General features: G+C 37.9%; 1 protein-coding gene across 3 annotated transcripts; it reads left to right on the top strand.

Annotated features, from left to right (window-relative positions):
* The first annotated feature begins 466 nt into the window (after positions 1-466).
* LOC135475958 (guanine nucleotide-binding protein subunit beta) lies at positions 467-27,769 on the top strand. Of its 3 annotated transcripts, none has more exons than XM_064755935.1 (11): positions 467-581; positions 2,099-2,252; positions 10,723-10,807; positions 17,478-17,623; positions 19,201-19,224; positions 20,706-20,769; positions 21,876-22,105; positions 24,347-24,476; positions 24,943-25,014; positions 26,016-26,232; positions 26,938-27,769. In XM_064755935.1, the coding sequence occupies exons 3-11, from the start codon at positions 10,751-10,753 to the stop codon at positions 27,042-27,044; spliced, it is 1,047 nt and encodes a 348-aa protein (XP_064612005.1). In that variant the 5' UTR covers positions 467-581; positions 2,099-2,252; positions 10,723-10,750; the 3' UTR covers positions 27,045-27,769. The 3 variants fall into 3 exon arrangements, with proteins under 3 accessions (XP_064612005.1, XP_064612007.1, XP_064612006.1); XM_064755936.1 differs by lacking the exon at positions 467-581 and adding an exon at positions 632-964; XM_064755937.1 differs by lacking the exon at positions 19,201-19,224.

Below are 27,769 nucleotides of genomic sequence, written 5' to 3'. Positions count from 1 at the left end.
ATATACATCAGACACACTCATATATATATATATATATATATCAAGCGCTAGAAATAATAACAAATTAAATGAATGATATTAGTTTCCGGATGAGAAATTGATAAGTACCGGACATCTCTAGCTAGGTGTTTTAAATAAATTATGAACAGTAACTCCGCTAATTATACATTTAGTCCGCCGTGTGGCTATGGAGGATATGCTTCGCGATTTATTTTTGATCTTTGTCTTTAGAAATAGATCGCTGAATTCTCCGTCGATCATTTACGTCAAAAGAATACTTGGCCATTCTTAATGCCGACACTGTGTATTATGGACAAATTATTTTTATTCTGAGGTTTAGAATAATTTAACACCAGAATACACAATGGAGCCCCTTGTTAATAAGTAAGCAGTTAGTTGTACCAGTGCGCCTGCGTGAATCTCGTTCTCATTTTCTACGGGGGTTTCTGTGTGTCAACGCAAGGGCACCGCACCCTACGGAAGAAAAAAATCGGTTCTGATATATGCATCGGTGTGGAACGTCGAATTCAACATTTTATGGTGATTTTGGTGGATTTTATATACTTTTAACACTTAGTAGGGTGAGTATCGGTGTCTATCTGCCTTTGCCTATCGGTCTAGGATTTCTTGCAAGGGCTGAATTTGCTACTGCACATCGCGCATTTCACTGTATCCGCCGGCTGAAGCTCTATGCAAATACACAGCCTTTGTACTGTGGTAGACGTCAAGGCACTGGCGTTGTTGTTTGTTGTCGAAGGACCCGTGTGTGACAGCTACGTGCGTCTAAGACCTCTTTGCCTGCCGATTTATTCACTTAGGACCCAGTTAAATACAATTTTTGCTCAGTTTGACCAGGGATCCTTGTCTAATGAGATACCTACCGGATTCTGTGACCAATTGTGTTTCTACCGCCGCCGCCGCCATTTCCTAGTGTCTTACTGGCGTGAGTGGAAGGCTTAGACAAGTAGGTAGGCCTAGTGTTGTCAGAGCATCGTGAGGAATTTGCTTCTTCATTGTATGGTGTCCTAATACATTTTAAAGTATGCTATCATTGAGATGTGTGATAGAAATTCAGATTATTTTACCAGTGAGTTAGGACACCATTTGTAAAGATGGCCGAATAGTGGGCATACACCCGGCTACTGCATCATCATTTATTATGCAGAAATGCCAGACGCCATTGTGGATACATGCCCGACTGAAATACTGGCGTAAAACAAGGCTGCCTTAGCCATATTTCCGCACTGTTGGGTATATTTATTCATCTCTACAATTTGTATTGCACGTTATGTGAATTATACCGACTTTGTTGTTAAAAATGTCAAGGACAGCCATAATGGCTTTGTGGTGAATTTGCATCACCTTTACCAGTGTAGGTTACATGTTGAAAGTATTAGGCTTGAGTCACCAATCTGTCATCATGTACACTATTTATGCTATATCCTCTACTCATCTGAGTCTTTTAGCTGAACTATTTATTTTTTATTGATGCAATGTGTAATTGATGTCTATTCCATACCGAATCCTCTTCCAGAATATTTTGGCTGGTTGGAAAATTTGGAGTCCAGCATCAAGAACTTACCTCTGAACGGCTAAGTTTCAGTGTGTTGAAGATGTACTTTTCTTTTTTTTTCTATACCCATATTTTGACATAAAATCAGTAATTTAGCAAAAAATAAAGAAAACAAAAGAATTGAGCTAGATCTATGGTAGTGCTTAGCGTCATATGATACAAGAATTTCTGATAGGTTTCATGGTCTTTTATACATAGGAGGTTTGGGCAAGTAAGACTTATGATGAAGAGATGGGAAAATATATTTTTCAGATTAGAACAGAAATAGAGAGCCAAACAATATTTTTTAGGTTTCGTTGATAGCTAATTTAGCTCTTGTCACGTTGACATGGACTATCTAGCCCAAATGTCGGCTGCAAACAAAGCCTAACCTTCTGGAATGCTGCTCTTACTTGTTTTTTGTGATTTTGTGACAATTCACTAAAAATTAAACACTTCATTAGGAGTGCAATGCAGTAATAGAGGATGAGTGTGTAGTCTGAAACATAGCTGTATTAATTGAATGCCTTTACTTTGTTCTTGCAGAGTAAGGAACCATGATATTCCCTGATTTGGAGTTTTGCTAAAGTTCGCATTGTGGAGGGAGCTGGTGGCTGGTGAAGAAGGCCAAGTGTTGTCCCTAGCTAGAAACAGACTGTGGACGAACGGGTGTACATACCCAGTTCAGGTTTTGTTCCATGTAAGTTTGGTGGTGGATTGCCAATGTTTCATTCATATTAGTTTTTTGATCTTACAGAATGTAAATTGAATTTTGCGTGGGAAGAAACAATAGTGTGGGTTCTATGAGACAGAGTGATGGTACTACCACTTAAAAATGTGACATTGGAACTTATTACAGTTTCAGTTCGCAGATGTGTTTTACAGTCGGTAGTTTTAACAGACTTTGAAACTCAAACCTTAGCACTCTTAGAAATAGAAAGAGATGTTTACCAAAGGGGAAACGCATACAAGGGCCCAAGGTTTAATGTTTAGGGGCACTGTGCGCCTGAACTTTTGTTTTTTCTCCTTACAGTGCACAGGCAAAATTCCAGTTGTAATGGACTGTTTTTTTTATTTTTTTGTTACAAACACCAAACATCAAGTGAAGGTCTAATGGAGGTAATGAAGGCAAGATATTGACTCCTGCTATTGTTTAGGGTGCTGTGCCATTTTGGGGGAAATACCACCATGATCTGTGTTACTAAAAGACTGAGTATGCTGATACAGAAGTTAGCCAGCAGTTAATTGAGCATGTTATATGAAGTTAAAAGTATTGTCAGGAGACTTGAATTCAACCACAGACATGGTTTCAACCCTGTGGTATTAATTACTACATGGCTAGTAGGTTGTATATCCATGCAAACAGGTCAAGAAAACACAAGCTCGCAGGTTATGTGACAAAAAGACATTGCCAGAGACCAGGGAAAGACGAGGGCTTATTCACATGACGTGACATTTGAAGACCTGGATTTGCTGTCCTGTTAACTGATCATTGTCCAGAATGGCCTTTTGTCCAATATTTATCCAAAATGCAGCAAATGTGTGGTAAAAGCACCATTTAGATTACCAAAATTGCTGCATGCAGGTAAAACACTGTTCACTTTCACGAAGAAATTTGCTATGCTTTTGACTTTTTTTCAATACATGAACGTACATGTAGGTCTATTAACAAAACCTTTGCTCTTAAAATAGATTCATCTTACAAGGCTGTCCTAACTGAAGCTTCAATTAGAATTTGTTTCCTGTTTGCCGAATAATGAATATACTCGTAACTATAACAGCTGTTAACATTTATATAATGCACATTCTTCTGTATTTGATTCTCTTTGCCTTTTAGTCCTTCAGAGACCTGACAAACTTCATTTTCTAACTCTTTGCAAAAGCACTCATTGGTCCTGTTGTGGCTTGAGCGCATAATTTAAGGTCTCAGTGAAGTGCATCTCATGGACTGGCAGGACTGGAAACATCTATTTCCTGGACCATTTATTTCTAATTCTTAACTTGTCCATTCGCTCATGAATTTGTCAACTGATAAAATATTCAGAATAAGATTTTGCTCTGTGAAGCGAAACTGTTTACGCTCCTTTTGCCTCTGTTCATAGCTGTGTTTGCGCCATTTTATTTTATCATACATGTGCTGGTGGTGGGGGGGGGGGGGGGGTCATGGCTCTGATATTGCCACAATATGGCTGCAGTATTGTCAAAGTGACTCAGAAAAAAGGCATATTTCCTTTGTAACATACATCAGTAAGGAATGTATGCGAGCAAAACTTGGGCCTTCATATGGCAGGGAAATAAAATTCGGTTTAATGTTCGACAGAAAACACATTAGACCCTAGTGTAAAAGTCTTGAAAATCAACACTCACATTTTTGATGCAATATAACCGTTGTGTTAAACCCCGATATTTAGCCATATTGGGGTTTGTACATGTATATCTTCCCACACTAACATAACTCTAAACTGGCAGTATTTGTTAATGATGTATCCTGTTGCCCAATCACACATCCTGTATCTCGCAAAATGTGGGAGAAAGGAATTGATCTCCCATAACGTTTAGGAACATCACTGATATGAAAAGGTAGTGGTTAAAAATTGTTGTCTTAAAGACAATTTTTTTCTATATTATTAGTTAAACTGAAGTTTTACTTTTGAGTGAATATACAACACATGGAGGCAGCATGACAAAAGAAATGCAGGAAACTGTTTGTTACACCACAGCTCTCAGTTGCAGAATGCTGAATTTGCTACATGGCTGTGACATGTAACATTAGTAGTATGTCACATTAAAATCTCTCCTTTAGTTCTAAACCTCCAGTGTACTCTGTAGATGTGATCAAATTTATAAGAAACTTTTAAAGCCATCATTCTTGAGTATGGCCTAAAACACTAATCAAATAAATAAATCTGAAGGCATCCCCATTCCTGTTGCTTTCAGCGTTTAATCGCTGCTTAATATCCACCGAAACATTTTTATGATGTCTTTTAAAAATGTCTTCAAGCACCCCTCTTCATAGCTCTTGTTACAAGCTTCTCATTGCCCTCTGTAGCCGGTCAGAAAGAGCTACCACTGCTGAATGGCCATTGCATGGGTTTAACATGGGCAACACTTCCAACAGTTGGTTAGCTCACTCATTGGTCCACAGGAGAGAGACAGCCAATGGCATAGAGTGTATCGTAGCTATATTCATTGGAAGCCAGCACGTTTTTACGCACCTTGCCAGGGATGGGTACAGGGTCTTGTTTTGTCTATCAAATTGTCTCTCCTAATGTTCAAATGAACAACATCTGAAAAAATCAAATGATCTGGTTATAAAAAATGAAGTGTTTGTATCATTAGAGGTCAGTGATATACATTTTATTATATGCACAGAAATGGCTTAAAATGACTGATAACGCATTTCCAAGCATACGCAAATGTTTGATGTAAAATCAGTCAAACTAGAACTGCTGTCAGTTTCACGGCTTCCAAGCAGCCTTCATGAATGGGTTTCAATTTGTGCTTCAGTGCAAGGCAGTTTGCAACAGGACAACATTGTAACAGTTGATTGGCCACACAGTGGTGCTGCTGTGTTAAGATACACAGCCCATGGACAGTTGACTAGGCAGTTAAAGAGCATTTGTTTGTCTAAAGTTTTTATTTCTGTAATAGTGTGATACTCCTATAAACCCTTTTATCTAGAAAAGTAATGATGATGCATGTACCTTAATATGGTTCAGAATATTATGGACTACAATGTGGTGTCAATTACAGATGTTTAGCTCTTATAATTTTTGAATTACAAACCAATCAAATTCTCTGACCTCAAACCATAAAATTAATTTTTTTACTATATCTCAAAAAGTTTCAAACCTATGCAAAAAGCAAAAGCAGATTCGGAATCATTGGTCCAGAGTTTACTGTAATCAAAGTCATAACAAATTCAAACCATTTTATGACATCCTATATTCAACCAGGCTTCTAAACTTACAAAGTGATTTTATTGTCTTCTGTAAACTTCATGTAACTGGTGTCGCTTTACATGCATATCATATATAAGAAGTTACCATCCATTGGTTCTTGAGCAGAAAATGTTTAAAGATTTGGCTAGAAATCCGATACAGCCACCAAACAAAGTGACTAGAACAAACTTCAAAACTGCAAAAGAGAACATTTGGGAGAGTTTTGCAGTCAAATTTCAAACAGCTGCGACAGAGAAATGACAAACTACTGTCTGAAAAGAACGGTTTAATCGTCTGAGCAAAAATCGGCTCTGTACGCTCTGCGTAAATTACATGCTGAATAGTAAAAGTAAGAATGGAAAAAGCAGATTTGAACCCTAGACTGCTAGGCATCGTTTACAAAGCATAGAGATTAGGCGGCTTTGATCTTCTGCTGATAGCTTCAGGGGCGGTTGGTCCAGTGTCATTCCTGGGTTGGGTCACACCTAAGACATTAAAAGAGGAAGTTGTAGCGTCCTCACTTAGCGTTCAGCACAAAGAGGATAGCACAACAGCCGGTTGACTAGTATCAGTATATTGGCTTAGGTGGGGCTATTTACTTGCCTTCGATAAGTCGCCTCAGTGAAACAGCACTAGATAAGAGCAGTGGTAATCCGTCCTGCAACAAGGACGCGTATTACATACACTCTAAGGACTCCTTCCATGTCATATGACTGAAAAATTGTGAAGTACGTCATTAACCCCTAAGCACTTGCTCACTCTTCTGCTGATAGCTGAGAACAAAAGACAGGAAGAATACATCGTTGCAAAGCTGGTCCTGGAGAACAAAAGACAAAGAATTCATTGTTGCAGTTGGTGCCTCTTCCCGCTGCAAACTGCAGTGACCAGTTTCATGCAGTCTTGAATGTTGAAAGTTGGTAAAAAATCGAACAATTTCAGAAAAGTTTGTTGGCAATTAAGTATGTGCGCAAAGTATGGGACATGCCCAGAATTGTTTCATTATCTAAACAGCTTAGTTTTACAGGAGAATGGTGATGTAAAGGCAAGTAGCGATTGTGGCAGAATTTTAGTTTTCAGAATTGCCATGCGGGGCTATGATTAGGCTCGTGATTTTCTGTTGTAAGATTTTTTGTGTTTATGTGCATTGGTGCCAGAAGTAGATAGGTCATCTGCTGCAAATATTTTTTGGATTTCTGGCAGTTTTAAGACTCTGATTTTTGAGGTCTGCAGCTCTGGTTCGACTTAAATTTGTCAAAGTGCTCATTGCTCTTTTGAGTTCTGATACACACATTTTGAGACATTTCAGCAGTGATGTCCATTTGCAGCATGATAAGGCCAATTTTTACCTGGGGTGGTATGTAAAATGTAACAAAACAAAATTCACTAGGATTTGAATTGTCTTTTGTATTGTGTTCAGTGTTGGCTATGGCAAAAATTATATTTTACAGGTAGTATTTAATCTAGCACATAAATACTGTGAAGTTGTAAGCTAAATTTATGAGTTGCCTTACCTTAAGTTAAGGAGCAATGTTTTCCTCTGGCAAGTCTCTCTATTTATGTTGTAGAGTTGTAACTCTGTATTACAACTCTTGCTTGAAAGTGAAGGAGATTTGGGAAATTCAGCTGGCAAGGAAAGTGTGACTGAGGGAAGGGCCTGTGCCACAGGCTTTATTGTGTCATAGTTTGTATTCAGGGATAGAAATTAGAAGTAAAGCCAGTAGGACAACTGTCCTGTTACCCCTAAAATATCACCGGACATTTTTGTAACTCGCAGGACAAAATTTTTCAGCACTAAACTGTGATTAAATGCACTGTGTACTTAATGTTGACAGGTATCTGTTTTAATAGCTGACCAGAAAGGTTATTTGTGGTTACTGTAATTTTCACACGTACAATATATGGCTTCCAGTCACAAAGCTGACGTTGGATTAGCTTCATTGCTTTGGTCAGTCCATTAGTCGATTGCTTGGTAAACCCAATTTAAGTAGGCTGTTCATTTTGATCAATGAATACTTTTTGTTTAGCTGCTAACTACCATATTCCTAGAGTCGCACTCCTGTCCCCGTGAACTTCACGTTGCCATATGTGCCTTTGCGTCTATTTGCTCAATGAATAGCCACATGAATCTATTTTCGTAACATGGGAAAGACTCATACAGGAAGTCTAGTACTTTGTATGGAAACGCGATTTTCCGATGGAGTGATAATTTGAAGTAATTTGACGTGTTCTTAAGAATTAAAGGCGCTACTGTGAAACCACTCGATCGGAAGTTTGTGAAAATGATGAAAGTAGCAAAATTTCATGTGTGTGCAAATTTCATTGCCAAATATTCAGTCGGACACATGTCAGTGCTTCACATTAATTTTGCTAGACAAGACCATTGTTTTGACGGACAGGTCCGACTAGTCAGTGGTAATTTCGAACCCTGGTATTATTCATCATTGGTGTTCTTTGCCATTTTAGATGTACGTATCATGATGCTACATGGTACATCTTCATGCTGTTATTACTTCATGAAAAAAAGACTTTTGCACTCAAGTTACACATGCCAATTATTCCTGTTGTGGCTTTGTTTTATGTCACAATTGTCAAGTGCCGTGATGATCAGATTACAGCACATTGGCAAAGCTTTTTTTTTTAATGTTTGCAAATCATAGTGTATTATCTATAGTATGCCAGTTCTACATAAGCCAGATTTTAAGAGGATTGATTCTGATTGTGTTGCATACATGTAGTATATATGAATGTATTTCAGCTAAACACATCCTACCCTCAATGCCTATTCCATACCCCAATAAAATATTCCTGATGTTTGTGTAGTCTCATTTTATTATAATAGTGACAAACGTTTAAACATGTACATTGCAGATGTTATGTGTATTTTCACAAATATCTCTTGTAATGCTAGGTTTCTGAGTGCTTTGACTCGGGTGGAGGATATATAGTAGCCGCCATTTTGAGACAGTGAGCCTGCTATGTGTGGAATGGAGATCAGCAGCCACCAGAAACCGGACTCGGTGGTTTGGACAGCGATCTCAATCAATAGTAACTTAGGAACACAGCCCTCCTTGTGTCTTGCTTGACTGGGAACAATGAGAAGTGCTGCTGTATACATGTACTTGCCTAGTATGTCTGTAAACAAGATCTACAGCTTAACATGTTCATACAGGTACATGTGGCCATGTTGAGCTCAGCTTAATGGAAAGAAGTCAAGTATCAATTTTTTGTGATCATTGCAAGTACACGTGTAGATAATACAACTGTCATGTCTGTCTGTGTTTTCATAGGAACAGTTCTTAGAATCGTTGGAATTAGGAATGACATTTTGCTTGTTCGTTAAATTTTAAAATGTGCTTATTTTTATTTAAAACCACATGAATTTTGCCACCTGGTTGCTTTCAGTATTATAATATTCAAATGAATAAATTCCTTAATCATTACTTAATATCAGACTTAAAAAAAAAAAATTATAACAAAGCGTTCTGCACACATGTAAACAGGTATCTGTGGTGTAATGGCTAAAATCTAAAGCCAGTGACGACGTGTTACCATGGCAATGGCATGGACTGCAAGTTTGCTATAGTGTTGCGCAACCAGGCCTATCCCCAGGTGTACAGCTGTCCACAGCAGTCAGTTTCACATAAATTTACTCTTGATGTGCATGTCACATGACTCAAACTAGCCGATTCCAAGGATGATGAATTTAGGAGGGGAAATTTTGTTACAGTAAAGAAGTGTTCAGTGTCTTCAGTTACATGTAGTCAGATAAATTTTCATGCTCTAGTCGACACTGTAAAAGACTGTGACTGTATTAGCAGTTAAATCTGAAAAATGCCCTTAAGAGATCATGAATGGACAGTAAATAACTTACAGCATTAAAGACACAAAGGAAGTGCCACTAATTTGACAGTTTCAGGGGAAAGTTTAGCACTTATGCCAGACAAGGTAGTCCATTAAAACAAATACTCCAGGCTTGCCTTGCTGTCTGCCAGTCTGGTAGTTGGCTGATAAGCTTCTAGGGATATTTGTTTGTGTTAACATTTACGTGGAAGACCTCATGCATCCTGTTGGCAAGGCCAGCCCTAGCCTTGCATCTGAAGGTGGAATGGAATTATTTGGTTTGAATGATGTAACTCCAGTTTATCAAGTGTTTGCACATGGAGAGTTTTCTAATTGAGTTGATTCACACACCTTCATAACAGTACCTGTAGTTCACTTTTCTTATTCTACTCTTTTGGTCTTTTGATAGATGAACTGCTGTTAATTTTTGCAGCGGTCATGTACAGTAGTATCAGAAACGTGAGCGTCAAAAGCAGAAAAGCGTGTAATTATTACAGGTCGTTCACTGACCTGTCCTCAACTCTTGACAATCACACCAGATATGATATACAGTGTTCAGGCTTTTCAGTTCTTTTATCCTTTTTGCCTTGTAGGTGCAGACATAGCCCTGCTAAGCTTTTTGCCACTGCTCTATAAATAGAACTAGTGGTTAGTTTGGCAGAAAAACACAAGGACTGTGCAGTGTGGTGTTTTATAACTGTCATAGTGATTTGGTGGGGTGTTAAGACTGCTACATTTATTACAAGGTTGATGCCAACTACTTCCCATGAGGTAGCTCTAGGAGTATTGTAGATGCAGAAAAAGACACAGAACATAAAGAAACAATGTCTCTTTCTCAAATCGATTTCACAACATATATAGAAGTAGAGAACACTCTGGGATAATTGTCTCTGGCCTAATTCCATTTCTTATTGATGTTGGCCAGCAATCCATTGAGCTAGATTTTATTTAGTTTGTATAGTGGGTGATAAAACATGTGTTACCCCACACAATCCAGTTGCCTCCACCGGTGATGTTTAAGGCCATCATATAAGTGATATGTTATTTGTTACAGGTGTACAACACCAATGAAGTAAATATGGATGTACATGTAGTATAAAAAGTACATGTAAATCTGAAAGAGGAAACATTATTTTATCTTAATAGTTTATTACTGCTTCCTAACCTTTCCCGGTACCGTAATACTGTCTTTCTTTGGCCTGGCACAGCCTAATATTTACTCCATGTTAAGATTGATTCTGTGTCACTATATTTGAATAAATGCCATCTGTTGTTCAAGTCTGGCTACGTGTACATGAATGTTTAAGGAAGGTTTTATTTTTAGGTTGTACTAGTAGCATATCCTTAGCCTTTGCATTGATTTTAATATGAAACTGTTTCTCTTTTCAGATATTTTTATATTTAAAAATAATTTACCATGAGTGAACTAGATCAGCTGCGTCAAGAGACGGAACAGTTGAAAAACACAATAAGGGTGAGTATGTAAGACTTTATGCCACATTTTCCATATTGAAAGTAAATGCCTCAGCTTGCCAATACTGTAAATGTTTGTACTTGAACTTAAAAAACCTGAATTGCCAACAGTTTGGGAACTATAAATGTGGACATTCTTGACAAGGAAATAGTATGTTTCAGTCTTTTTTTTCAAATTTCAAATGTTGAGTTTTTTCCTTGGGCCAAAATTGGGTATTGATTGACCTTAGAGCAGACATTTTGTCCTTGGAACAACAGTTGGTCTGTCCGTCTCTTTATATCTTTAGAAAACGAAGGAACACAAAACAATTAACTCCAAAACATTTATACCCAGGTTTACCAAACTTACACCACAACGCTGTTCATATTTGATGACATTGACAGTTTATTTCAAGGTCATTTAAGTTACACTTTGTCAGTCTTGTAGACATGATTTCTCTTTAACTCCTTAAGCGGTTATCATCTAACTTCGGAGCACCTAGTCTTGTAGAAGGGTCGTATTGTTTTTCATTGGAATTTGAGTATTTTTGTCCAAGTTATTTGAGCCTATTTAGGGCTTAAACAGGTGTGTTTTATTGTGATTTTTTAACTAAAGTTACTTTTCACTTACTGGATTATGACATTTTAAGATGAAGAACTATAGGTATTGTCTGCCATTGTATTGAAATGAATATACATTTATATGTACTTTCTTCAAGATCCTTTATCAGTAGCCAATTTCAGCATTCTCATGGTCACAGTCAGTAATTTCACAAGTGATGTATGATAACCAAAGCTACATCATTGAATATCCTTGTGTGTAGAAGAGAATACCCTCTAAAAGCTTGCCCAGGGTTACATCTGAGGACACTGTTTTACCATCAGATTACAGATTGTCAGATTCCTTAAAACAGAAAGCCCAGAAATTAAATATCTCAAATTAGATGGACCAGATAAGGCTGTCACAACATTATGTTGAGAATTTCTGCCATGGCTATGTATGGTGTATGGCACTATATGTTGTCATGGATTTACATTAGACATGCGGTAGGACTGCTTCTTAAAACAGGCCTCTGGCCACAAGATACAGCTGTTGTAGTAATTCTTGGACTGCATCCAGCAGCATTTACTCTCACTTGAAATGCCTGGCACATGTAGCAGTGGAAATGGCCTACTATATTTAGATCCTTGCCATGGGTTAATAGTCAGTATATCAGATTTGTGGATCTATTTTTGTGGCGTCTAGGGAACAAGGCTGTGAAGAAATTTAACATCATTTGAAAAGTTGCACCAAGTCTGGTCAACCAGCAATTGGTAAAATGTGCCACCTACTTTTTCTATGGAGTAGGCATCTGCAGGATGCTCCAGATCTTCAGAATCCTTTTGGGTGTGCTGTGAGCACATTATTGGCTGTTAAACATGTTGAAAAAAATGTCCATGTATGTATGTGTAGACACCGCTTGTAGTATGGCTTTGTCCCCCTGTACACTTTTGGCTTTACCACTATATATGTGTACATACAGTGGTATGCTGCTTCACTCCACACTTATAAGATTAGCTCACTTTTCATCTCTGCTCTCCTGACCAGGATCCTGACCAGCAAGTGAATCGTTAAAGAGTTATAACTGGTTTACAGATGTACTGGTTTTCTCTGTCAATGCTACAGAGTTTGTTCACCTGTAGGGTGTGGAATAGGACTGTCCTGTGTATTTTGATCATCAACACAAAGCATGAAGACATTGTCTGTGATTCACTCTGCCACAAAAGGCCTAACTTGAAGCTCCTGTGGGCACTTCCAGAAAGCAATCATAGCCCAAGTTCACTTGTAACTACCATGGCAACCTGTCGTTTTAACGTGTTGACATGATAGTTACAATAAACTGAGCCTATAATGAATAACTAACGACAACTAAATTTAACTCTGTATGAACTTGCAAGTTTTGAAAGAAGACCGTTATTTGTGAAGTACACTCAAATTAAAGTGTTCTAAGATAAAACGATTTGCATGTATCAAGCTGTGTTAACCTGGAGTAGCCTCAAAGTAGTCTGCATACTTGGCTACTTCAAGACTGTGCTTGTGAGAATTGATCATACATGTGCTTGATCAGAAGATAGTAGCATGGTAATCCCCCATATGCATTCTAAATTTGGCAGTACGGCCACCGGTGCCCTGCTGAAGCTGATCACGCCATTTTCTGCTCCATGTTAGCCCGGGAAATCAATAATGGTGAGGCCACCTCATTGTAATGCTGTTCTCACTGGCCAGCTTTACACACTATTTGTAGGCCTACATCACCGTCCTGCAGCACTCCCAGGCTCTTGTACAATGCTGCCTGTATTCAGTCCTTCAGGAAATGTGCACATGGCATCTTCCTAGCTACATGCACTCTCAGGAAGGGTGTGCGTATTTTAGAATTTTCTTCTATTCTTTTCCCAATCACAAATACATACCCTATGGTAATGTCCTTCCAGCTGTTTCGTATTGCATCTGTGTCTAGGTTATGATCATGACTAGATTTTGAAGACATCCTTATTCACAATGTGAAGGGTGAAATCAAAATTCCTCTGAAATTAGATATTGCCATGATCCATGTATTTATGCAAAGACCAAGTCAAATCTTTCAGTAACATTCCATCAAAGACCAATGGTAAGAATTTTTCCTACTTCTGGTTTTTTTACGTAGATGTACTTTTTTTGTCACAGCCTTTAGACGTTTGAGGTAAGGATGATGGTTATTGATGTTGCTCTATAGTGGAATCCATACAATCCAAATTCATGCTGGCTTCTCTGATCATTCATGATTTCAGACTTTCATGGAAACAAAACTTTTTGTGTATCTTTACTACAAAATTAAGCAAAAAAAACAACAGGGTGGTTTAAACTCAAAGCAGGGATATGCTACATTTCTGGTGATGATTAATGTTGAGGTTCTGTGTGTAAGACACAAGAGAACATTTATGCAAGAGTACACCAGTTGGTGAAGACTTCAAAGTAATGATAGTATGTGGGGAAAGCCTGGCAGCAGCCTGCGGATGGTCGTGGGTTTCTCCCAGGTTTTGACCATTTTCCTTTCTGCTGGCTGCTGTTGTATAAGAGATATATTCTTGAGTACGGCCTAAAACATCAATCAGCCTTTTTCATAACCCTTCATTGAAACTGGTTACATGGATGATGAGTAACAGATCAAGTCAAAATTTCGGGCTTTTTCGGGCATTCTTATCAAAATTGCCATTTCATCCTGTTCTGAACTTATTCCCAAAAACATGTCTTTTTATGTCATATTTCATAGAAAGTGTACATGTAGCTTCAAGGCAACACATTTTGTGCTCCTCTGTTTTCAAAGCTGTTATGTTCGTTTTTAACTTTTCTGTGCTGTCTCTCTTCAAAGCAGTTCATTATTGAAATTGTTGAAACTTTGTGGAAGGCTTCACCAAGACAGGTTACATTTATTTAATTTGATTGTTGTTCTTACACTGTACTTAAGAATACTTATTAACGACAGCAAGCATTAAGGTGGGATCAAAACGGGAATTACAGATCAGTTCCAAGTTTTAAGCCAGTAGTGGACGTAACCGTGTATTGTTCAAGCAATATTGAGACTGGTTTGTTTTGACTACAGCAGACACCCTATTGAAAATGCTGGAAGATTTCACATTTGTGGACCTTTGCTTGACAAATAACCTCTTCATATGATCAGGTTCTTTGCTTGTAATTTTGTGAACAATCTTTTGTGCCAAATGTAATTAAAAGCCTTCATGTTTTTTGATCTGGTAGAGAATTTTTTAGGGTGAAAGTCTCTTTGATGTCAGACTGAAGAGAACAATTTTCACCTGTTTTAACCCAAAATGATATTGGGTTTTTGAAGTGTTCATGTCTAAAAATATCCTTGTTGCTGCTGTTCAAAATTTTTGATTTTTATCCGTTCTGCTTTATCTGTAATTTTCATGGCATTGGATACTTGGCATGGTTCCACCAGATTTGTAGATGCCTGGATCACCTCTGTGGATTGAATGGCCTGTTTGCGGGATGGCCGTCTGTTTTAGTTTTCTACATGTTAACAGTATTATGTGATGGAACAGATGTAAATGTATTTGTCAAGGACTATAAAACACTGCTTGTCACAATCAAGATGGCCGTCTTCATTCAGGGTGTCCTCTTCTGCTGCAAAGGTAGCATGTACAGAGACTACAGCTTAGCACCACACAGTTACCTCTATAGGCTGCTGACGTCTATACACACATCTGAGCTCCTGAAAGCTGACAGATCGATAACGTGGAGTGGATGTGGATGCAGCCTTTTGTACGCTGGCTGGGAATCTGTCTCCTTTAAATCCTCCAGTTGCCCCTGGTTACCGGCAAATGCTGCTGTGACTGAAACGACATTGATTGTAGTAGCTGACATTTTGTGCACTATGTGCTTTATGAGATACTGTATATTGAGACTAGTTGCTTGCAACATGGTGATGGAGTAAAGTGGGATGTAGTGTTATGTAATAAAACTGAAGGTGTCTCAATGCTGTGTAAATAAAGCGGTCTTTGTAGAGATATGATGCAGCCCAACCTGATGGCCTGGTCAGGATACTGAATGGAGATCTATTTGATACCTGTGCTATCTTAGTTGTAGGCTAGATTTCCTCGTTGTTATTTTTCGGGATCGTTTTGTGATTCGATATAATCAACGTGTACATTTTTTTTTAGGTTTTTCATTATTTTATTTCAGTTGAAATACTGACAGTGGTGTTCAACCCTAATTGGATTAAGTCATTCAATTTTCACATTTTCTGTAAAGTGGAGCATTTGTAGATTTTTGAAAATTATACTGTTATCCATGAGCAAAAAAATATCCATTAATTTGCAGCAAATTGTTTCGGCTTATTAGAACAACAGAAGTGGAGCATGGATATTTTAAGCTCTTACCCATTCAGTTATTTACCAAAATGTGGAGGGTATGAAAATCTCTGAATTCCATTCGCTGCTATTGGACAGTGCCAGCAAGGAAAATGTTTCTAAGGTCAGCGAGGACTGGACTATGGTTGAAAAGTTTGTAGTAAAAAGTAGGAGATCTAAGTGTAGAGAGCTGATTTTAATTGCATTTCATTGACAACATAGTGCCTTTGCATGAATAATTAGTTGACCTCCTAAGATATCTGTAAATTTCAGAAGAAGCCTGAAAACATCAAGACTATTTTGAATCCTATTTTCAGGGTTATGGCCATGACTTTTTGAATGATGTTGAATGAAGTACATTTCTCCATGTTTCCTATTCTTTGAAGTTATTCAATGCAGAACTTTCAAAAATAGCTCCCAAATTATTGTAAGATAACAAGAAATGAAAACAATTAAATTTGGATAGTCTGACGCCGATACAGTTTGTAATTACTGTATACATGTCTGTGTATTATTGGAATTGGGATAGCAGTCAACCAACAGGTGTGGTTCATGTTTATGTAGGTAAATGTTACAGTAGTAGTTGATAACTGGCCTATATCTCCCCATGATTCATCCTTATATATGTCCATGTACCTTACTGTAGAGCAAAGCCAAAAGGATCATGGCTATCAGTTCTCGACTATTCGCTTCTGCTCATGGGTACATGTTACACACCAGGTCACTACTGGCTGACTGTATCAGTAGTGGATGACTCAGTGTTCATGGGTCACTCCAGTGCTGATGCTGGGCCAGCCTGCCATAGCCTGGCTTAGTAGGCTGTCTCTGGGAATGCCCCTTCAGTAGTTTTGCACAGAGATGGTCTCTTTTTTTTTTTTTTCTTTTTTTTTTTTGTTATGTGCAGCAGTTATATTGGAAGATAGAAAACCTCACTACTTCCAAGCCCTCCAGAGCTGGTGTATACATGGGCAGTATATGTGAAAGATACACAATCATGTTCGATGTGGAAGATTTCCCAGTCATGGAAACAATTGTTTGCATGGAGAATTCCATGAGTACAATATCAGTCTGTATAAACCTTTTCGATTCCATGTACCCTGTGTAAAAAAAAGAAAGAAATAAAAAAAAAAACCTGAATGGTTCTACACTGGTGGTTACAAATTTCTAAAAATGGTGTGAAAATACATGTAGATTGAACACAGCTGCTAGCCTGCAGTATAGATTGATGATTTTTAAGATGTGATTAGCAACTTCATTAACACACTGTCCTATAATGACTGATCTTTCATTAGTAGTAGTATGAGCCAGGGTGATGTCTCCTAGTCTTTGAGGTGCCCTATTCTGACAAAATTAACATAGGGAAGATAGGAGAAAATTGGAAACGAGACTGTCTGATTCTGGCTAAATCTATCTTAGTATTGTCCTTGGGAGTTTTGCACTGGTCTGCATTTTTTGTTACATTGGCAGCATCACATGTTGTGCAGTAATGGGGCCTGTCTATAAATTATTATTTCCTTATGGGCTGATATGTCAGTCTATGTTCTCATGGCCCTAGTCCATGTGAGTCGGATTTAAACCTTGATTTTGGAGAGCTAACAACTGTAGATATATTGTATGTTAACTTTTAGAAGCCTGGTGAAATTAGAAGTGACATTTTTTTATTTTACTTCATTGTTGTTGAGGTTTTGTGCTACAGTTTTCTAGTCTCCTGTGAGAAATTGTATGATTGTGAAACTATATCATGTTATATAGTGCACGTTAAGTGTGTGGAGATATTTATGAGCAGTTTTGTTTTGTCATTGCAGGAAGCCAGAAAAGCGGCAGCAGACACCACCCTTGCCTCGGCAACATGCGGTGTGGAGCCAGTGGGAAGGATACAAATGCGCACAAGGCGTACCCTCAGAGGTCACCTTGCCAAAATTTATGCCATGCACTGGGCATCGGACTCCAGGTACAGTGTCCAGGAGATGTGTTTCTCTCCAGGCAGAACTTGAGATATTCGTGGAGATGAACGAAAGTAGTTATGATCATGTCCGGTTTTTTAATTAAGTCAACAAATATATCTTTAAATTTTAAGAGCAACTGTAATTCCTTGTCACTACACTAATAAAATTTGTAAAATTAGAAATTTCCTCACAAACTGAAGATACTGCCTTGGCCTAGGTCATTTGTGTTTCCTTGCTGAACAAAACAGGCTAGAGATGATGGTAATCTTTTATTAAACTGGGAGATCGAAAGCCAGGGGGGTGGCGAGAGGGCTGAGTTGTTCTAAGATCAGACTGGCCCTTCATTTTTACCCGAACAAGCCATGATTAGGATATTACCAATCAATAGACTACTATCCTTGCAAAGAATGGGCCCACCAAGCACCAGGCTGTTTGATCTGGATCCAAATGGTTACCAATCTGTGTGGTTATAAATAGCTGGACTGACCAGCGGAGTGTAATGTATGAAGGGCTTCTGCTAAGTGCACGTATCTCTCTCACCAGTCCAACCACACCAGTAATCACTACTTGACACCAGGGTTACATACGAAAGCATACATGTTGCACTTTAACATTTTTAGAACGTATATTGTAGGTTGCTGTTGTATGCTGACATAGGACTCGGCTGCACTAACTGATCTATACGTGATCAGAGCTATCAAAACTTAACAGTGCATTTTGCTGACTAATGCCAGTGAAATAGATTTTATTTCTTGTGGTTTTATTTTTGTCACCTCATTACACTATATTGTGTGGCTTATATCTATACATCTGTTTTTGTGGTGTATTCACTTTTTCTTGTTAAATATTGATCTGAAGTTTTCATTGGCCATGGGTTTTTTTTTGTCTTTATGTTTTAAAGAGTGGAATGAATTGTTGGTGCTTTTTTTTTTTCTTCATTTTGTACAGGATAATAATTTATAAGATACCTTCTACTATTAATATTATAAAAGTACTCTTTATTTTATAGTTTTTTTTTTTTGTTAAATTCATAGGACATTTTATTTGCCTTCTCAACTTATTACTTCATTTTATTTTATTTTTTGTTTTTTTTTGTGTACTTTTGAAATAGTTTCCTAATGCTATCAAATAGGAAAGACATGCATGAAGTATGAATCTTGCTTTTATTGATCTCAAAGAAGAATCAAAATATCCCACTCTTAAAAGAACTAATTAAAAGGTTTGGTGGAATGCGATTCGTGTCTGATAGATTCGTATTGCTCGGTCATTGGAACAAAAAGGTTTATTGAAAAATAAGAATATAAATACTGTAAATCAAGAAACCCCAGCAGGAAAGGTGCTTCAGTATGTTGGGATAAAAGTGGTAAATTTTAAGTAGGTTTTGTTTAGGTTTTCTGTTGGGATGGGTTACATTATTTTTCTTTCTTCCTGGCATGCCTTCAGTTTTGGTTATCTTTGGTTATATATCTAAAAGACTAATGCGCTGACAACAACTCCATATTCGTATTCCCTTTGTGGGATTTACTAGTGTATGTTAAAATCTTCCTTGTTTCCTGCTACTATTAATTTTCTTGATTTACAGTATGCACAGTGGATCGGATTCCAGGTAACTATTATAACATTGCGTTTAATGTCACAGGTGTACTGATGTGGACGTATCAGCAAATCTGTCACAACCAACCCGACTGTTAATAAAGGAAATATCTTCAGCATCGTTGAATTATTTGATAAGCCTCTGTATATAATAGTCCAGACTCAACTTCGAAGTCTGTAAATTTCAGACTATTTCTTCCTGCTATTACGTGAAGAAATTCAAATCAGAGTTTCTGTCTGTCCACTATCAGTGCCTGTTCTGTGTACCTTTAGGTAGGTTGAAGTGTAGTTCAGTTCTTCAGTTAGCTAATTACCAACATCACTCTGCTGTTGTCTGGTTGTATCACACCAATACCCAGTCATTACCTGTCATAGACAGTGACTTCACCTGTGTCAACAAACTTGCACTCAAACTACATGTATACACTTCCAGTTCAGGTTTTGATACAGCTGCAGTAATACTTATACATGAACATGCCGCTGAACTTGGCGATTTGATATATAGGAAAACACATAGTACATTGGTTATCATCGTTTACACCCTTAATACACAAAAATGAAGTCAAAAAGTGAAGTTGGTGCAACTAGAATATTCTATTTTGTTTGCCTATATTACATATCACCTTGAAATAGGCCTGCAGAGAAACCGGTTTCCCGTTAGATGAATAGGATTCCTAGGATGTATCTCGATCATTTTGAATATCCTGTTCTGCACTTCATTAATTCCTCACTGTTTGGTTTACATCGTTGTCAGATGCTCAAGCTGTATTGTGTAACATAAACTTACACTTTTGTGTTTAACTGAAGTAACTCCACAAAATTGGTTGATTTTAACCTTTTTGTTCCACCTCGGTGTTTGTGAAAGTCCGTTTTGTATCCATATTTCTGATTTAATATCTACTCACAGGTTGTATTGTTACCGACATTGAAGTTTTCCGGCACCAATTTTTCTTCTGCATGCATGTTTTTTATTTTTTTATTGGATTTTTTTTAACACTTTTTATAAAAGCACCTTTGTTTTTTTTTTCGTATTTTTTCTCCCCCTTACATTTTCATTAAAAATACACATGATGTTGTGATATAATAACTGTTGTAATTTATATACTTATCAGGCATTGAAAGTTTGATCTTATTTATAAGTTATATCCATAAAGTTTGTAAGTCTTCGCCTTAACAGTTTTGTATCACTTCATGCCAAATATACTGAAGAGAAAAGGTTCTTGTAACATTAAGAAATCTCATTATGATCAGAGAAATTATGTATCATAATATTGTGTGATGTCTGTACAAATTTTATACATGTACGTTGAAGATTTAGGTTTAACTTGTTCCCTGAAAATTTTGTTTAATGGTTAATATTGCACGCTGCTAATCAAGTATAAACTTCAGAATCATAAATTAATAAGGAGTATCCTGTGTGAGAATCAGTTATTATAAAAGTTTTTTGAAGCTTTAACAATCTTGACAGATTTTATCAATGCTTTCTTATTTCAGAAATCTAGTATCTGCTTCACAAGATGGTAAATTAATAGTTTGGGATGGTTATACCACAAATAAGGTGAGTTGAACAACAGCACATTTTGTGGTACTGTACTGTTGCTTTTCAGAGCATTATAACCCTGTGAAATACATGTGTTATTCATTTTTATGTAGGAGACCGTGATGATCTTTGTGAGCTTATAAAGTTGTGGAAAATTACATCAGCATGTATGTGTAGGACAGTGTGAGGAAGTGAAAAATTTAACCTTCAATGCAGTATTTACGTTAACAGCGTTTGCCCTCATCAGACATATCTTCTTCACATAAAAAGAGATGTACAACAAAGTCGAAGTACCCTGCGTCCACTTACACAAAGCGCTCATGGCATTACATGCACATAACTACCTTTGCAAAAAGTGCTGTAGGGATTATGTCGCCATTACAGACTGCACATACTTGTAATGTTAGTACAGATTTGTTTGTGCACTATGGTTGTTCCGTGGAGAGACTGTAAGAGTAACACAATCATAGTTCAGGTTCCACTACTGTCTGTTTCCAATGTGTGTGTTTCAAGTTTTTTCCATTGTCAGTTATTGAACTATGGGTATTGTTGTAGGGATCGACGTCTGTCTTTCCATCCGGTGCTTGCCCATTTTCTTGTATACTTCAGGTTACCAAATGCACCACATTTAAACTTTATTCTGGTAAAGACTTAGAATTGCCTATTTTCCATGTCTTTATGGTTAAAGTTAAATTTTGATTAAAGCCTTGTTAACATGATATCTTGAAAGTTACATACATAAAAATATACGTTACATGCAAACCTAGACTTCCAGAAGAACCCCATTGAATTTCAATATTCCATACCCTGTGGTTAGTCCGCTTCCTCTCCAACGATAATGTGAGAAGGTCTGTCAGCGACCTGTGGATGTTCATGGGTTTCTGCCGGGCTCTTCTCAGTTTCCTCCGACCATATTCCTGGCTGCCGTCGTATATGTGAAATATTCTTTGAGTACAGCGTAAAACACTAACCAAATAAATCGATAATTGTTAGTCTGTCTGACCATTCATCTCTTCATGCATTTGGTCATTTCCCGGTAAGCACTTTATTGCTTTGAACAGTTGAACGTCCTTGCGACCAAAGGGTATTGAGTGCATTGCACTGTATTTTTGGGTATGTTTCAGGTACATGCTATACCCCTTCGCTCCAGCTGGGTGATGACCTGTGCCTACGCTCCCTCGGGCAGCTACGTGGCCTGTGGTGGGCTGGATAACATATGCTCTATCTACAGTTTAAAGACTCGAGAAGGAAATGTGCGTGTCAGTAGAGAATTACCTGGCCATACAGGATATCTCTCATGCTGCCGTTTCCTTGATGATAACCAAATTGTCACAAGCTCTGGAGATATGACCTGGTAAGTCTTAAGTCTCCTCATTTTGGTCATTGAAACAAGAAAAAGTGATCTGTTTGTGGTCATGCAATACATTTCAAAAGTGCACCACCCAATGCAACAAAGCACATCATCCCTAACACCATCCCCAACAATAACAACAATGCCATCCTCCTATAGAGCTGTTTGTCCCAGCTAAGAAAAATTTGGCACTTAAAAGATCGATGTACATCATGTTGGGCTTTATACCACTGTTGTTGTCCTGTGTAAAGGCTCCATGAAGATGAACCCGTATTATCCACAAGTTCATATTTAATAGGTTATGTGAGCTTTCAGTCGTAAGTTAACTCTACTAGGTATCCCATTCTAAATAAATGAACGTGAAAGAAATAGGGCAATAAGACGAAAGTGTAAAACTCTGATTTTAAAGTCTGTATAAGCCCAGGCCTGCAGTTAAATATAGACACTTTTTATTTACAAAACCAAAGTAAGCCACAAGGCACCCACATAGCCCAAGGCTCTTGTTGTTTGGACCCCCTCTTTCCAGCTCTCTGACATCGAAGAGATTGTAGAAAATGAATCACGGACACATGCTTAATAAAATGGACTGTGACTTCATGTCATTTACAGCTCTAGCCAATTCCAGTGGTCAGGACAGGTGCTAAATCCCCCAAATTCTCCTGCCTAGCTTGCAATGGGCATTGAGCTTTTTTTGAGAATTTACCTTCTGAATTATGGGTGCACCACATACATGAATGTTTCAGTTATTGTTCAAATACACACTAGATTTGATGCCCATGTATCCTTACAACAAAGTGGAAGTGGTACTGATGGACAGCTCGTTCAAGCATTTAGTACTGATCAGTTGGGATAGCTCTGCTCCTACAATGATGTGTGTCTTACTATAACTTTTTTATATTCATGTTTGAAGAACATTCATTCGAACACATTGGCATGTCAGGTTAATAGATCAACTGTTTAGCCATTTTGAAATATTAATTAGATTTATAGCTGGAGGATTGGCATTGATTTATGTAAGTGTATTGGCAGGTTATGAACTGATGTCCTGTGCTAATCAATAATTTAGTCCCCCTGTAGATTGCTTTCCATCACTTTAATTATGTGCTGCTTTGGGTCAGCCCATGCTCTAAAGGTGGCTAAAGGTGGATGGATTTGATGGCTGCTGGGTTATTGATTGATGCCCTACCTGTTGTGGCTTCATTGGAGATGAGCTGAGTACCATGTAGAATAGATACATTTACCTGTGTAGTTACTAACCTGTAGTTGCTTAATTGCTAGAACATGTCATAGCATTACTGGTTTCCAGTTAGCAGGTAGATTGGGGCGTTGCCAGGCTATGGTAAGCCCAGTAGTCCCAGGCTTTGATCGTCATTGATTTGAATTGGGATGGAAAGATAATGAAAACCAATGCGACTAGGGCTTGTGTGTACCTGTGCTAATTAATTAGCTGGGAGCAAATGTAGAGTATCTCTGAGAGACACTTACACCCCATCTGGCATGTCTGGGCAGGTCGCTTACACCTGTGCACACCAGATCACATTCACAACACCCTGTCAATGAAATTTTGATCAGTAGCCTGTCAATTCTTGCCTAAACCCACTTGCTAATGTGCTGCTGGAAATGTCGCGACGATTTCGCTGTAGCTGCCTGTAATTTACGTAACAAGAATAGATTCATTTGAGGAGAACGGTGAGAACTTGATTTTCAAATGTGATGGTGATAAATTAAATTTTATTCAGAGGATGTATGGTACATCTGCTGATTAGTCTGAGACATCTATGATAAATAGTCTTCATATTAAGTCATTGGAAGTCTTTAACAAAATGCACGTCAAAGAAATGTCTAGATATGGAAAGTGTTTGGTAATAAATTTTTTTCTTTTTTGTTTTTGTTTTTTTTTTGTAAAAAATACATTTAAGTTGTACTTATTATTCCCAATTCTTCATTTCATGTGAGAAATAAAGCTGATGCTTTTGCAAAAAAATTTGGGAAACCATTAAACTGAACGCATTCAGTCAAAATTCTTAACCAATGACCTTAACCAATAAAATAAATAAATGAATGAAATATCTTTACCAGGAGAAGTGAAACAAAGCATTTTTTGAATTTTGGGTGAACAGAATTTGCATCATTTGAGGGTACAGGTATTAGTTGTCTTTGGTTATGTGCATGCCTGGTCCTTCACATACTGGGGTTGCTTTCAGTTTTTGCACGCAATACAAGTGTGTCGTGTTTATATTCTAGTGCCCTATGGGACATAGAGACTGGCCAGCAGACCACTGCCTTCACTGGGCACACTGGGGATGTAATGAGCCTTTCCCTCTCTCCAGATATGAAGACCTTTGTATCTGGTGCCTGCGATGCATCAGCCAAGGTAACAATACTCCTTCCAAAAGAGAGAGTCAACCTCATTCTCTCGTAACTGTGATCATTTGCTTTTACATTTCAAAAACTGGCCCTGAAGACCAGACGTTTGACATATACTTTGAATAGGTTTACTTTTCTTTAAGCACTGCGATGCGGTATCCTCTACCCATAACCAGACAGTGGCCCTATAAGTGAAAAAGTTCTGGAGTGAGCCTTAAACTTCCATGAATAGGTCAATCAAAGCGTTAATGTATGCTAATATGTGTTTTGAAAACATGCATCCATTCATTTGGACTGATTATTGGAGAATTGTCTGGCAACATTCTGTCCAACAGTATCATCATGTTTATAAAGCTTAGACAAGTTTGTCAGCTACTGTTCAGCTGTCGGTGACATTGTTTTGTAAGTAAAGTTCCTCATGGTATTTTTGATAACATACAGCAACATTTTCAAGATTCTGTATTTTCTTCTAGCTCTGGGACATCCGTGACGGGATGTGTAAACAGACATTCTCTGGGCACGAATCGGACATTAATGCAATTACAGTAAGTACCTTTCGTAAACGAATAAACAAGTGTACTAATATTTAATGAATTAACAATGTCTTCCAGTATGGCTGGTTTGGGCTTGTCAGATACATGTATTGAGGCCATATGGATAGGCCATAGGAATCGTAGCTCAAGACATCTACATCTGACACATCGCCAGCTGGGAATGTTTATTAGTATATTGAAATAGTCATATTTAATGAAATGGGACTTTATTAAGTCACAACATGATATATATTGTGTACAAATTGCCTAGGAGAAAGGCTGTAGTTGGGGGTGCCAATGAATGCAGTGGCTTGTAAATTTGATGTCTAGTTGAAGTATAGTCCGCCAGGCTTATTCCACATTTCTAAGTCATGAGGAAGAAACTTTTTTTCGTTACGGACCTTGATTTATTTCTTCAAAACAATGGAATATTGGGCAAGTAATGTGACTTGTCTTATCCCTTTAACTCGTGTTATATCCACCGAACTTGACTGACATACGAACAAGAAGCCATGTATAGGACAGGAACTATTACATTACCCTGACCTTGAGACATGTTTTTACATTATCAGTGCCAGTATTTCCATTTCCTTGTAAACACACCTAACACATCAAGTGAATCAAGACAAAATCTCCCCGGGCTCTGCCCTTTTTTTTTTTTTTTTTTTTCCCCCAATTATTATGCTACTGTCGTACAAGTGAAATATTCTTGAGTACCAATAAAATAAATATGGGGTCTTTTTAAGTCCAGCTCTGTTTTCCATAACTTATAAACCAATATTTCCATTTCCTTGTAAACACACCTAACACATCAAGTGAATCAAGACAAAATCTCCCCAGGAGTGCTACTGTTGTATAAGTGAAACATTCTTGAGTACCAATAAAATAAACATTGTGTCTTGTTTGAGTCCAGCTCCCTTTTCCTTAACCCATAAACCTGACCAACGGCATACACATAAAAGTGGAAAATCAATAAAAAGAAAATAACTATTGAATTGATGGTTTTGTTTCAGTATTTCCCTAATGGTTATGCTTTTGCCACTGGATCGGATGACGCCACATGCCGACTGTTTGACATTCGTGCTGACCAGGAGATAGGAATGTACTCTCATGACAACATTATCTGTGGTATCACATCCGTGGCCTTCTCCAAGAGTGGTCGACTACTTCTGGGTGGCTATGATGATTTCAACTGTAATGTCTGGGATGTCCTTAAACAAGAACGAGCAGGTGAGAATGAATGGAGGAAATGAAACGTTACCAAGGAGAGGTAGTCATGTAACCTGTAACTCACAGCTCTTCTGTTGTGTATCATGCAGTAAGCAGTAGGTTTTTTGATGCATTGGTGAGATTTTGTATACCTCAAATTTTTCTCTCAAAATCAGTGAAATAAACTAAATCATTACAGTAGATAGTCAGGAAGTGTTTGTGGCCATAATGATAATGTGGGGACCACCATGTGAAAATTCTACTCAACCAATTGTTCATCATTGGTTTATCATTGTGAAACTACATATAGATACTCTAAAGCCAGTTACTGTCATTAGTAGAGAAAAGAATACAGAGCTTTGTTAGCGTGCTCAGAGTTCATAAACAATGGACAACTTGATTCCATGTCAGTCAGCTCTCGTCATGCCTCAATTATAGACATACATGTGTAGAAAAGGTAGTTGTCTCCACTTGGTTGGGTATGCTCCTTTGGTGGCTTGTTGTAGGCTTTATGTGAACAAATGATAAAGTGAAAGCCAAAGACTTCACAAATATGTATAGCAAAATAGCTGAGTTTTGCTCTGAGATGGCAAGGTGACAATAATTGTAGAACAGACCCATAGGGAACTAGTTTATCAGCTGATTTCCGTTGCATAGCATATCATATAAAGGGTGTAGTTATGTGTGTTGATGTTCGCTGGACTAACGAGTTGCTGTTTTGCACAGGTGTTCTGGCTGGCCATGACAACAGAGTGAGTTGTTTGGGGGTGACGGAGGATGGCATGGCAGTGTGCACAGGCTCCTGGGACAGCTTCTTGAAGATTTGGAATTGAAGACTGAGGAGAAATTTAAACCACAACAATTTAATATTTTTTTTTCCTTATTGTTTATTTTATTTTTATTTCCATTTTTTTTTTTTTCTTTTGGGAAATGACAACTCATCTTCATATGCTATCATTTCTCACCATGTACGTATGACACGCAACTGACACGGTTAACCGCTTGCTTTACCTTTGGAGATAAATCCCTGTGACTATCGTCCATTGGGAAAAAAAAAACAGTGGAGGACGTGCACCTAACTTTGCAAACCAGATCAGCTGGGGCGTTATAATGATTGGCAAACTGAGTAGGAAGTCATTGACATTAGTCATTTTGGTACTACCTGCCAGGCAAGTCTTTTGGGCAATGGAAGAACAGGGAATTTTGTACCGCACTTTTTATGACCAGAGAAGACCCCTGTCGGACTTATCAATGGCAGTCAATCGGCTGGTACATTGCTGTATGCAGGGCTGACATCTGTGGTTATCATTGATGAAAGTGATGTGTCTATGCGGTGAGAAGACCACAGGCTGCTCACCATCACTTAGGTGACAAACTTTATATGGATGTGCAGATGGTGTTTAAGCAGTCTGATGACATCAGAGAATACAGTATCAAGATTGCTGCGGAGAACTGGTTTGGGATGTGAACTCTGCCCATTTAAAGCTGGATGTACCAAAAGCTCTCCTGCACTTCAAATGGGAAGGAAAGCTTTATATATATATATATATATACACAC

The sequence above is a fragment of the Liolophura sinensis genome, chromosome 9 (assembly GCF_032854445.1).
Source record: "Liolophura sinensis isolate JHLJ2023 chromosome 9, CUHK_Ljap_v2, whole genome shotgun sequence".
NCBI lineage: Eukaryota > Metazoa > Mollusca > Polyplacophora > Chitonida > Chitonidae > Liolophura > Liolophura sinensis.
This window is presented reverse-complemented; position numbering and strand designations above follow the sequence as displayed.

Excerpts from the sequence above, each read along its gene's own strand:
- LOC135475958 (XM_064755935.1), top strand. The coding sequence starts at position 10,751 with ATGAGTGAACTAGATCAGCTGCGTCAAGAGACGGAACAGTTGAAAAAC. Across the intron at positions 10,808-17,477 it reads AGTTGAAAAACACAATAAGG|GAAGCCAGAAAAGCGGCAGC; the intron begins GTGAGTATGTAA and ends TTGTCATTGCAG. Across the intron at positions 17,624-19,200 it reads CACTGGGCATCGGACTCCAG|TATGCACAGTGGATCGGATT; the intron begins GTACAGTGTCCA and ends CTTGATTTACAG.